General features: G+C 42.2%; 1 protein-coding gene across 1 annotated transcript in view; it reads right to left on the bottom strand.

The window, feature by feature from the left end:
- Positions 1-14,006, bottom strand: part of hydin (HYDIN axonemal central pair apparatus protein) — an 888,678-nt gene that overhangs the window by 29,838 nt on the left and 844,834 nt on the right. Inside the window, exons 85-86 of the mRNA XM_060837518.1 lie at positions 5,532-5,744; positions 4,019-4,182 (exon numbers count right to left, since the gene is read on the bottom strand). Coding sequence (XP_060693501.1) covers positions 4,019-4,182; positions 5,532-5,744 — 377 coding nt within the window. The remainder of the gene's footprint in view (positions 1-4,018; positions 4,183-5,531; positions 5,745-14,006) is intronic.

The raw sequence follows: 14,006 nt of genomic DNA, 5'->3' as shown, positions 1-14,006 counted from the left end.
TGCTCACTAACCTCCTATGTGGGACTTTATCAAAAGCTTTCTGAAAGTCCAGGTACACTATATCTACTGGATCTCCCTCGTCCATCTTCAGAGTTACATCCTCAAAAAATTCCAGAAGATTAGTCAAGCATGATTTCCCCTTCATAAATCCATGCTGACTGTGACCTGTCCTGTTGCTACTATCCAGATGAGTTGTAATTTCATCCTTTATAATAGACTCCAGCATCTTTCCCACCACTGAGGTCAGACTAACTGGTCTATAATTTCCTGCTTTCTCTCTCCCACCTTTCTTAAAAAGTGGTATAACATTAGCCACCCTCCAATCCGCAGGAACTGATCCCGAATCTATCGAACTCTGGAAAATAATCACCAACGCATCCACAATTTCTCGAGCTACCTCCTTCAGTACCCTGGGATGTAGACCATCAGGCCCCGGGGACTTATCAACCTCCAGACCTAACAGTCTCTCCAACACCAATGCCTGGCAAATATAAATTCCCTTAAGTTCAGGTCCTTCAGTCACTGTTACCTCAGGGAGATTGCTTGTGTCTTCCCCAGTGAACACAGATCTGAAGTACCAATTCAATTCTTCTGCCATTTCTTTGTTCCCCATAATATATTCCCCTGTTTCTGTCTTCAAGGGCTCAATTTTAGTCTTAACCATTTTTTTGCCTTTCACACACCTAAAAAAGGTTTTACTATCCTCCTTTATATTTTTGGCCAGTTTACCTTTGTACCTTATTTTTTTCTCTGTGTATTTCCTTCTTAGTAATCCTCTGTTGTTCTTTAAAAGCTTCGCAGTCCTCTGTTTTCCCACTTATCTTTGCTATGTTATACTTTTTCTCTTTTAACTTTATATATTTCTTAACTTCCCTCGTCAGTAATAAAACGTGTGGCAGCTGCTTCTGATGGGAGTCCTGCCAGGATCCAGGACACCAATTTCTCAATGGTCCACCTATTAGTGCAGAGCTGGCCTGTGAATCTTTACAGTGGAAAGCAACAGAAACAAATGTTTGGCAAGAGATTCTTTAAAATGATGAGAACAATGCGGTCCCAGAACAGTGGTTAACTTGCACCCCAACACTCACAAACTGAGGATGACAGTTGCTCTGCATTAATCAATCAGTCGACTCTGTTAATTCAGTTCCAGATTTAATCAAACATTTACCACATCATCACTGAATCACATTAGCCATGGGAAATGCAGGGCTACAGGGATAGGGTCAGGGAATGCTGTTTGGAAGGTCAGTGTAAGGTTATTGGGCTTCCCTGCTGGTCTTGTGATAAGGATTTGTCACTCTCACTCCTGTGGTCTGGGGGCAATTCATTGGGTAACACTGCTGCCTCACAGTGCCAGGGACCCGGTTCGAGTCCACCCTTGGGCAACTATCTGTGTGGAAGTTTGCACATTCTCCCCATGTCCGTGTAGGGTTTCCCCAGGTCTTTCCATAGTCCAAAATGTGGTAGGCGGATTGGCCATGTTAAATTGCCTATAATGTCTACAGATGTGCAGGTTAGGTGGGAATTGTGGGGTTACACAAATAGGTGGGGTGGGTCTGGATGGGACGCTCTTCCGCGGGTTGTTGTGGGCTCGATCAGGTCTTCTTCCACATTGTAGTGATTCTGGGAATCTAATATATTATTAAGTCAAAATTGTATTTTTCCTGAATGGCCAGATTCATAAAGAAAATAATTTTCAAAATAAAATAAATCTTATAACATTGGAAATCTATGTGAAATATAAATGCAGCATTGCAAATACATATTAAAATTTTAAAATAAAACAAAGATCTGTGGATGCTGGAAATCAGAAACATAATAGAAAACTGGTAGAAGAACTAGGGAGGTCTGGCATCACCTGTGGAGAAAAAACAGAGTTCTGAACAAGGGTTCCTAGACCTAACCCTAATCCTAACTGATCTGCTGAATTTCTCCAGCAATTTCTGTTTCTGCGTCATTACATCCACCTTAGGTTTCAATTGACCAGGCTCCATCTAGAGGCAAACGTTAGGCACTGCAGGCTGAATTACCTGCATCCGCCAGCTTCTGCCACTGAGTGGAGAGCAGCACCTCAGCACAACTTCAAAATGGGAGCCAGGGGAGAAGTGGACACCAGAGGCTTTAAAAGTAAGAACAGAGGGTAAGGACAGGAGCAAGTGGAGGGCAGGAACTGAGACAGGATGAAAGCCAGGGGATGAAATGTATAAGGAAAGGGCTTGACAGCAGGAAGTCTCAGGCAAACAATGTTAAACTGAAACTCATAACATGAAAGGAATTTATTGTCACAATTTTATTAACACTAAATATGTCAGTATTAAATGGGGACTTCCTGGGTATTTCAAAAAATTTGGCTATAAAACATTTTCAGACCACTTTCTGTGGTCATAACATGTGATATAAACACAGGTCTTTTATTTCTTTTACCTCACTTCAACTGACTCACTTTACATTTTATTCCAAGTAGATGCCCTTGTCTGGAACTTTTCCATCGCTGTTCTTCAGCGGGTCTGTGATTTTACTTACCGTATTCCAATTTGGATATGGCTCAGATCATAATCCAGAGATTATAACTTTTACTTTTGCAATTTAGTGCCCAGTTCCTTGTACTTTCTATGCAGAAACTCTTTCCTAGTTCTGTCTGTTTCACCAAAACTTCATGGACCATGACCATTGGATCCTCCCCTTCCCACAGCAGGGTGCCTTCCAGCTTTGAGCAGACGTTCTGAACCCTGGTACCAGGCAGGCGACACAGCATCTGAACTCTTGCTCTTTCCTGTAATCCTATATTAGGCTCAACTACGACAGTATTCGTGTTACTCCCCCTCAATTGTACAGCTTCCTGTATTATAGTGCCGTGGTCAGTTTAAACAGCAGCCCCTGTTCTCATCTATCGGATTATTGCCGAGGCCGACACTCCTGCACACATGGTCTAGGTCCCCATACTTGCTTCAGTCTCTGATCACTGAGTATATCAGAAAACCCTACCATAAGTGCTATGACTGCCTCCTGGTAGCTTTACCCCTCCCTGATATTTTTCCAAGGCAGTATTCAGCTGCTAGTTCAATAACTCAGAGTGAACATGGCTTGAATTTCAGACATTTAAGGTTGTTGTGATGCCCTGATCGCAATGGTATCCAGGAGCTCCTGCATGCTGCAATCTTGACACATTACCTGTCTTGCCATCCTCTGAGTTTCTTGGGTCATTTTCTCACCGGCTTCTCTAGGTGGTGCTGATTGCTTGTCTGTGTCTCTACCTTGCCTGTTCTCTTGGCAATGCTGTCTGCTTATCTTGGGATTCTCACCTCCAAACTCCCCATCATGCCTTATATCAATGTGACTAGTCTAAGGTGCTCATAGGCATCTACCCATTCTGCCTGCGGTCACTTTAGTCATATACCTTAAATCAGAAAGACATTTGCATGCTGCTGGACAGCAAGGGAGGTGGCTGATTAAGGATTCTACATGTGGAAGTATTAGTTGAGGGAGGAATATTGTCTAGTGAATGCCCGTTAGGGAGTAACACAGGTTCTGCAGTCTCCTCCGGAATCACTGCCTCCATAGTGTAAAGGAGAGTCTGCTTGAACAGTTTGTTCACATCCAGGTTTGAAGCTTGCAACAATGAGCTATCAGATTCAAAGCTGTGAGGGTCACTGAGAATCAAGCTGACATTTCACTGAGCTAACCCTGGGAACTGACATGAAATCTTTTTGGGGTCTTGACGATACACTGCAGAATACAGCAGGATAAACATGCTGACATGTGAGAGGCCACTCGCTTCATACAGTTCCCAAGCTTTCTCCTGAGAAAATGTGCACTGTTGTTGAATACAGCACCAACACTGACTGCCTTACTTGATCTTCCTTGCTGATATTCCTCACAGGTGTGGATACAGGATTGGCAGAACACTCTTAAACTAAGGGGGAGCTAAGTTGAACTAACTTTCCAGGTTAATTCGCTAATAGATGATCATAAACAAGAGTTATTCCTTTACATATATTTGCAGTGACTTTTTGCCTACCGTTGTGGTTTGGGGAGCCAGTTGTGAATTGATAACAATACAGTGTGTAACGTCTTGCAAGGCACTTCACGATTTATAACTGCGACTGCCTTTGGGGGCTCAGCAACTCCTTGTAACATGTAGAGCAATCCTGTACCATCAGGCAATGGGAAAAAGACAGAGCCCTGCAGAAACACAGAAATACTGATCAATATTGAACACGGGGAATTAGTGACACACTGAGGTCCCTCTGTGCTGTGGTAATCTATTCTGTTGGACTCAAGTCGCGTTGTGGAAGCGCTGAAATGAAATTGTTGAGAGTTAATGTGGGTTTGGGAGGAGAAATTGGGTCTGGATGCAGGAAAATCACCAGAGCCCATGATTTCTTTCCCTAGCCCTCTTATTCACCTCAATCACGTGTCCCAGTGAGTTCCACATTTTTAACATTCTTGCAGTAAAGATAATGCTTGTGAAGTCTCAACTTGATTTCTTGATGACTGCGTTTTGTTGGCTGCCCTGCTTTTCAGCAAAATAAAGACATTTGCTTTATCAGCTCTAACAATTTTCATAATTTTAAAATCTCCAATTAAGTTCTGTCTCAGGCCCCCCTTTTCTCCTGAGAAGACACCCAGACTGTTCATCCTTCCCTGACAGGGTAGAACCTCGGAGTTATAGTTTTCCATCTGTGTAAATCTGTTTTGCTCCCTCCCTAGAGGCCTACACCTCACTGGCACTAGAACTGTGGGAAGCACTCGGTGTGATCTAACCTGGTTCGATAGGAAATAATATGTCAAGATACAGTAGGGGTCACTGGAGACGTGATATGTGGCAAGTGTGGCAAATGCAGGAGGTTGTTTATTCTGTGGTTTGAAGTTTCACGGGAGGAAAATAGTCCCTGTGTCACTGCAGATAGTTTCTCTGAGTTGACGCTCAACACATGTTTCTACACTTTTACAATCATGGGATTTTAGCAAAGAAGGAGGCCTTAATTTCATCATTCCTTAGCCCTGCCAAACGCAGCTCACCCAGTGTAACCAACAAGCCTAATCCATGCACTTTGGTTGTTCAATTGTAAAACTATTCAGAGGCTAGCACAGAAAAGTGTGTTGGAATCAACTTCTAATAGCCATCCCCTAGCTCCCTCTCTCCTCCTGCCCTTTGTGCACTAATCTTGAGTTGCAACCCATTATGACTAAGTGAGTGTTAAACGCCATTGTAGATCTAAAGGTTCAAATGTATACTGATTCTCAAGATCAAAAAGGCTGATGTGTTTGAATCACTGTTACCTTTCTGCTTTTCTGTATGAGTTCACAAAATAACATTTAGATTAATAGGTTCCTCCTGATGAGTGGAGAGAGAGAGAGAGAGTGCGAGCGAAGTGTGAGAGAGATTTGGATTAAGAATTGATGGATGGAAAGAGGGATCAGAGGGGGTGAGCTACACCTATGCAAGTTCAGCAGGCACTGCAACTCCCAAATGACAGCCCTGTGAACAGATTCAAAATCACTCTGTGCCAAGTGGCCTTTTCTTTTACCTGATGCTTTTTGCCATCCATTGTCATGGTGAGTGGCTTATATGTGATGTCATAGGTTTGGTTCTGCAGATGAGGTTGCACAGTGATAACCTTAGGTCCACTCCAATACTCTCCTTCAATTGAGGGCTGCAGATTCCAGACCTGGTTGGTGCGATTAGTTAGTACAATGCTGTGAACCTGTGAGGTCCGAACTTGACAGCTGAAATTGAGTACCTGTAAGTGACATGTAACTGCAATGTTAGTGCACATTTTAACACCATCCGAGTAGTATTCAGACTTGAAAAGGATTACACAGATCATTTGTTAATATGCGCTCTGCTGAAGGCAGGTCCTTGGCTCATTATCTGCTGATGCTTCATTAATGGAGATCTAACTGAGGTAGAGATGATGCTAAAGGGGATTGACAAAGTGGACATAGAGCAGCTATTTCCCTTTGTGAGGCAATCCAGAAAGAGAACTCATAGCTTTCGGCGAAGGGATGACAGATTTAAAACAGAGGTGAGGAGGACTTACCTCTCTCTAAGGGTCATAAATTTGTGACATTCACTATCTTAGAGTGAGGTGGCTGCTGGGACACTGAAAAAATTTAAGTAGAAGATATATTTTTAATTAGGAAGAGATTTAAGGGTTATAGAGAGCGAGCAGGAAAGTGGAGTTGAGGCCAAGATGAAATCAACCATAAATAGGGCTGAATTGCCAGTTCCTGCTCCTGGATCTTATAAACTGTGATTCCTTGTGATTTTTGCTAGTGGCAGTTTACCAGCACCTTCTACACTCAGGGGAAGGACAAAGAGTAGGGCCCCCAGTCTGGAATGGGAATCAAACTGTGCTGTTTGCATCACTCTGAACTAAATGCTAGCTGTCTAAATAACTGAGCTAGCAAGATGTTACATACAATATACAGCACAGAAAGAGGCCATTTGCCCAACCAGTTCATGCTGGTGTTTATGTTCCACTTCAGCCTCTTTCCTTAACCCCTCAACCCCATGCTCCAAATTTAACTTTCTCAAGGGGCAACTTTTTCACTCAGAGGGTGGTGCGTGTATGGAATGAGCTGCCTGAGGAAGTGGTGGACACTAGTACAATTGCAACATTTAAAAGGCATTTGGATGGGTATATGGATAGGAAGAGTTTGGAGGGATATGGTTCAGGTGTTGGCAGGTGGGACTAGATTGGGTTAGGATATCTGGTCAGCATGGACGAGTTGGACTGAAGGGTCTGTTTCCATGCTGTACATCTCTGTGACTCTGTGATTCTATGACTCTCTGATGAAAGGTCATTGTGACCTGAAATCTCGGCCAGTACTTTTTTCCACAAAGACAGGATCTTCATTGCCTGGCCATAGCCACCCACCTCCACAAAGGCCCCATATGCTCCCTAAGACAGGCTAAGGCACTTCCATTCCAATGACCCACTGTATGAGACTAATCAATCTTATGGTGACAATAGGATGTGCATAAAAAGGCTTTAATGAAAAGTTATTTATTTATTACTTTGCACAATGTTTTTAAAAAGTTAATTTTACTGCAGGACAAGAAATGTATCAATCAACTAGACTTTTTGAAAAAATCAATAGCAGAAACTGTAAGCAATTGAATCTATGGTAGACCATAAGAGAAAAAGACAGAAGTTGATCAATGTAGGTAGCAGCTGAAGTCCCAGGATTAGCTGAACTGACTAACCTTTGCCAATTGATAGAGTTGAGGACTTCAGCACAAACTAGAATGGAAACCAGAGGGCAGAATCCACAGGGACTAAGCTAATATTTGGAGTCTTTTTCCCAGTGTAGAAATGTCAATAATTAGGGAATGTAGATTTTAGGTAAAAGGGGGTAAGTTTAAGGGAGATGTAAGAGGCAAGTTTTATTACACAGAGGGGGATAAGTGTCTGGAACGTGCTGCAAGAGGAGATGGGAGAGACGGATATAATAGCGATGTTTAAGAGGCATTTTGACAGAAGAGTTTTGAGAAGATTTGTAGCTCAGCTTGAGGTTCTGGATATAAGTTTGCTTGCTGACTAATACACCTAACCTACACATTCCTGAACACTGTGGGCAATCTAACATGACCAATTCAACTAATCTGCACACTTTTATCAGTGATGATGTTATCTAGTATGGTGACAAAACATCTGAAAATGAACCTTCCAACTCAGTGAGCAAAATTACATCCATTTTGACAGATATATGAACAGGCAGGAAATAGAGAGATACAAACCACATAGAGGCAAAAGTTTTCTTAAGTTATAAATGCATTGTGTGTCTGTACAAGCTTAGTGTACCAAAAGGCCTATTCCTGTGCTGTAATGTTCTTCCTTTGTTTTTTAACTAAGGCAAGAAAAGTCCCTGACAAAGTGGAGAGGAAAGGTATAGGAGCTGGCAAATTGTCAGGAAAGCAAGAGCAGCAGCAGCAAGAGGATCTGAAGATGAGACCAAAAACAATGCAGGAAAGGTCATGTTAGCAGAGAGCCCACTGAGGAGGAAATGTCTGGGAAATGCTGCATATGCGAAACTGACATTAAAATTCATTCAAGCATAGTCAACATGGTTTAGTGAAAGACATATTGTATGAGAGCTTTTTGAGATGCAAGGTAGATAAAGGGGAACCAGTAATGAGCAAGTTGTTGGAGGGAATCCTGAGGGACAGGATTTACATGTATTTGGAAAGGCAAGGACTCATTAGGGATAGTCAGTTTGGCTTTGTGCATGGGAAATCATGTCTCACTAACTTGACAGAATTTTTTAAAGTAGTAATGAAGAGGATTGATGAGGGTAGAGCATTGGATGTAACCTATATGGACCTCTGTAAGGGATTCAACAAGATTCCTCATGGTAGACTGATTAGCAAGGGATCACATGGGATATAGGAAGAACTGAGTATTTGGATACAGAACTGGCTCGAAGGTAGAAGACAGAGGATGGTGATGGAGGGTTCCTGTGCAGACCTGAGGCCTGTGATCAGTGGTGAGCCACAAGGATTGGTGCTGGGTCCACTGCTTTTTGTCATTTATATATTGAAGATGTGGTGGACAAGGAAAAAGATTACCTCCGAGTACAACAGTATCTTAATCAGATGGGCCAATGGGCTGAGGAATAGCAGATGGAGTTTAATTTAGATAAATGTGAAGTGCTGCATTTTGTAAAGGCAAATCAGGGCAGATATTATACACTTAATGCTGAGGTCCTGGGGGTGTTGCTGAACAAAGAGACCTTGGAGTGCAGATTCATAGCTCCTTGAAAGTGAAGTTGCATGTAGATAGGATAGTGAAGAAAACTTTTTTTATGCTTTCCTTTATTGGTCAGTGCATTGAGTACAGGAGTTGGGAGGTCATATTGTGGCTGTACAGGACATTGGTTAGGCCAATTGCGTGCAGTTCTGGTCTCCTTCTTATAGGAAAGATGGTGTGAAACTTGAAAGGGTTCACAAAAGATTTATGAAGATGTTGCCAGGGTTGGAGGGTTTGAGCTATAGATAGTGGCTGAATAGGTTGAGGCTATTTTTCCTGGAGCAGAGGTGGTCTTAGAGGTGTATAAAATCATGAGGGACATGGATAGGATAAATAGGCATGGTCTTCTATGGAGAGGGGGAGTCCAAACTCTTGGGCATACGTTTAAGGTGAGTTAAGGAAGTGGTGGAGGCTGGTACGATCACAAAATTTCATAGAATCATAGAATCCCTACAGCATGGAAACAGGCCATTTGGCCCATTAAATCCATACCAATCCTCTGAACAGTAACTTAGTCGGACTCATTCCCCTACCCCTATTACTCCACATTTCCCCTGACTAATGCACCTAACCTACACATTCCTGAACACTATGGGCAAACTTGCATGACCAATTCACCTGACCTGCACACCTTTGGATTGTGGGAAGAAATGGAGCACCCGGAGTAAATCCACGCAGACATGTGGAAAATGTGCAAACTCCACATAGACAGTCACCCAAGGCTGGAATCGAACCCAGGTCCCTGGTGCTATGAGGCAGTAGTGCTAACCACCGAGCCACCATGCCACCATCCCCCTCACCTTAAACCTATGCTCTCTAGTTTTGGACTCCTCCACCCAATAGAAAAGACCTTGTCTATTTACCCTATCTGTGTCTGTCATGATTTTATAAATCTCTACCAGATCACCCCTCAGTCTCCAATGCTCCAGGGAAAGTAGTCCAAGCCTAGTCAGCCACTAGTCAGCTCAAACCCTCTAATCCTGGCAAATTCTTTGTAAATCTTTTCTGAACCCTTTCAAGTTTCACAACATCCTTCCTAAAGGAGGGAGACGAGAATTCCATGCAATTCTGCAAAAATGGCCTAACCAATTTAAAAAGCATCTGGATGAGGATATGAATAGAAAAGGTTTAGAGGGATATGAGCCAAATTCTGGCAAATGGAACTAGGATTATATATGATATCTGGCCTGCATGGATGAGTTGAACTGAAGGGTCTATTTCCGAGTTGTATATCTCTATGACTCTATGAGATGCCACAGAGATGAGTGCTGAGACTTCAATTATTCACGGTCTAAATGACTTGAATGTTGGAACAGATTGCATTTTAGCTAAATTTGCTGATCATACAAAGGTAGTTAGGAAAACAAGGAGGGAAAGGGTAATTTTATGTAGCCCACAAGAGCTGGAAATACAGAATGAAGGGTGACCATATTAAACATAAGCCCAAATTGTGATTTCCTTAGTGAGTGAAAATGCTGAAATTGACTGCACAGCATATTTGAGATGTGTTGTGTCTCACTCTGGTCTGTGGTAGTTCTCTTTAGGAAACATCTGCCGTGTTAAGGTTCAGTCAGAGACATAAATGGACAGTGATGGGCCTTCTGTGTAATTAAAATTCCAGGGGTAGGAATCCTGCTCCGACCCCTCTCTGGGACTTAATGGACAATTAGAGGCCAGGACAATTAGAGGATGGTGTTAAAAATGTGTCCACAGAGAGGCCTAGGATTACTAAAGAACACAGGCTGAAGGTGAATGTGGTAGATTGGAAGTTATCGGGCAGGGTTTGCAAAGTGCAGAATGGGAAGCCAGAATGTAATGCCTGGGGCAGCTCTTAAAGCAAGAGCAGTTTTTCTAAAGCTTGGTCCCTTGACCAGGCAATGAGAGCTTGACTATGAGGTAGCACCTTTCCTCCCCACCAGAAACCTGTTTTGCTTTCGGCATGGAGAGTTCCCTGGCTGGCGAAATAGCAGGTTGTCTGCAAGACTTCCCAATCTGCGGTTAAATGGGGCAGAGGTGGAGAGTTTCCACCCACCACCTTCCTGTCCAATTAAACAGATTCCCACAATCCCAAACTCACCTGGATGGGGACCCGGAAAAACACTGACTTAAATTTCAAAACTTCTAACCGATCACTATTTGGTCTTCTCAAAAGAAAACAGTCCTAATTTGTTCAGTCTCCCCTGATAAGTATAACCTCTCAGTTCTGATAGTTTACTTGTAGAGATTAAAACTCAATGACATAAAAATAAAAGCACTTAAAAAGTATCAGGAAAACTTCTGTTCCTTCAGATGCTGAAGGGACAGAATTTCTCTCTTCATCCATGGACATTCTCAGCTTTCCATCCCCAGGCTCACCATCAAGGGAAACAACTTATACCTGAAGGCTGTGTGATACCAAAGTTATGTGGAATCCATTTCTATCAGTATAGTGTGAGTTACAACACTGATTACCCATTTTCTTCTACTTAATTGGTTCTGAAGCATAGGAAAAACACAATACAAATGCAAATTATTTCTATGTTAGTTTTTTTTCAAATTAAGCCTGGCAAAAATCAATAAAATTGTCGAACACAGTATATCTTTTAGATACAACACTGACCTGAATTAATACTCTACAGCCTGAAATGAAGTTCTTCTTGTCATCATACTTAATGCTATGTGTCTGCAATGATTTTATTGAGACATTAACCCAGTAGGTTATCAGGCTACTGTTCCCACTAGTTTGGTTTACAAAGTTATTCAATACAAACCCAGAAAGAGTGTAACAAAAGAAAAACAGGAAAGACTGGCATTTAAATTCACTGTATGATAAAGGCACACAAATCATTGGAAATAAAAAGGCAGACAAATGGAGTTACAACAGAAGCAAACTAGTGTTTCTTTCTGATGGCATGTGAACCAAAAGTAGAGGCGCGCTGATAAACTTTTATTGAATTCAGGTGAGATCACATTTGGATTTCTGAGTGCAGTTTCGTCACCATATTATATCAAGGTTAGAAAGACACTGTGGGAGGATTATTGGGGTACAGTTGCAATGTCCCTATCGTCGAGCTAGGAGGCTTTGAGTTCAATTCCAACCTGCTCCACAGGTGTGTTATAATATCCCTGAACAGTTGATTCAATATCTATAAAGGGTATTGAGACAGCAAAAATTATATCAGAACTACAAACTTAGGACAGAAAAACTAGGCAATTTGTCCTGGAAAGACTGAAGAGATCTGATAAAGGTCTTCAAAGTTTTACAGCGTATGTAATGGAGAAGATGGAAGAATGAAAGCTGGGGCTATCAGAACCAGATAATAACCAAGAAATCCAATAGGGAATTAAGAAAATACTTCTTTAGCCAAAGAATGATGAGATAGTAGCACTCACTACCAGACTGGGTGAATGAGGTGATAGTGTAGATGCAATTTGAGAGAAGCTTGGCCAGCAATTGAGGAAGAAGTTATACTGATGGCGATAGACGTCAAATGCAGGAAGAGGAACATGTTGATCATGAACTCTGTGATTGACTGAATAAGGTTCACTCTGTTAACTCTGCTTTCTCTCCACAGATGCTGCCAGACCTGTTGAGTTCGTCCAGCAATTTCTACTTTTGTTCAGATTGCCAGCATTTGCAATTCTTTATTTTATTTCTAAAATGGACTACTTAGGTTGAATGGTCAGTTTCTATGCTGTACATTATCAGCAATTCCATGTAACATAACATCTTTCACAGCCTGAGAAAGTTGATATTCAGCCAATTAAATACTTTAGTAAAGTACATAAAACATAACAGCGCAGTACAGGCCCTTTGGCCCTCGATGTTGCACCGCCCTGTCATACTAATCTGAAGCCCATCCCACCTACACTATTCCATGTATGTCCATATGCCTGTTCAATGATGACTTAAATGCACTTAAACTTGATGAATCTACTACTGATGCAGGCAAAGCATTCCATACCCTTACTACTCTCTAAGTAAAGAAACTACCTCTGACATCTGTCTTATACCTATCTCCCCTCACTTTAAAGTTGTGTCCCCTCGTGTTTGCCGTCCCTATACTTGGAAAAAGGCTCTCCCTGTCTACCCTATGTAACTCTCTGATTATCTTGTATGTCTCTATTAAGTCACCTCTCAACCTTCTCCTCTCTAACAAGAACTATCTCAAGGCCCTCAGCCTTTCCTCATAAGACATTTCTTCCATACCAGGCAACATCCTAGTAAATCTCCTCTGCACCCTTTCCAAAGCTTCCATATCCTTCTTATAATGCGGTGACCAGAACTGTACACAATACTCCAAGTGTGGTCGTACCAGAGCTTTGTACAGCTGCAGCATAACCTCCTGGTTCCAGAACTCAATCCCTCTATTAATAAAGGCCCAAAACACTGTATGCCTTCTTAACAACCCTGTCAATCTGGGTGGCAACTTTCAGGGATCTGTGTACATGGATACCAAGATCTCTCTGCTCATCTGCACTCCCAAGAATCCTACAATAAGCCCAGTACTTTGCATTCCGATTACTCCAGCCAAAGTGTATCACCTCACACTTGTCACATTAAACTCCATTTGCCACCTCTCAGCCCAGCTCTGCATCCTATCTACGTCTCTCTGCAACCTACTACATTCTTTGTCACTATCCACAACTCCACCAACCTTAGTGTCGTCCGCAAATTTACTAACCCACCCTTCTAAGCCCTCATCCAGGTCATTTATAAAAATGACGAACCGCAGTGGACCCAATACTGACCCTTGCAGTTCGCCACTAGTAACTGGACACCAAGATGAACATGTTACAACAACTACAACCCTCTGTTTTCTTTCAGCAAGCCAATTACTAATCCAAGCTGCTATGTCTCCCACAATCCCATTCCTCCGCATCTTGTATAATAGCCTATTGTGGGGAACCTTATCGAATGCCTTGCTGAAATCCATATACACCACATCAACCAGTTTACTCTCATCCACCTGTTTGGTCACTTTGTCAAAAAAGTCAATAAGATTCGTTAGGCACGACCTATCCTTAACAAAACCATGCTGACTGTCCCTGATCAGATTATTATTTTCTAGATGGTTATAAATCCTATCTCTTATAACCTTTTCCAACACTTTACCAACAACTGAAATGAGACTCACTGGTCAGTAATTACCAGGGTTGTCTTACTACCCTGTTTGAACAAGGGAACCACAATTACTATCCTCCAGTCCTCAGGACTATTCCTGTAGACAATGATGATTTGAAGGTCAATGCCAAAGGCTCGGCAATCTC

This window comes from Hemiscyllium ocellatum, chromosome 17 (assembly GCF_020745735.1).
Source record: "Hemiscyllium ocellatum isolate sHemOce1 chromosome 17, sHemOce1.pat.X.cur, whole genome shotgun sequence".
Taxonomy (NCBI): domain Eukaryota; kingdom Metazoa; phylum Chordata; class Chondrichthyes; order Orectolobiformes; family Hemiscylliidae; genus Hemiscyllium; species Hemiscyllium ocellatum.
The sequence above is the reverse complement of the archived record's forward strand: the minus strand, read 5'-3'. Positions and strand labels throughout refer to the sequence as shown.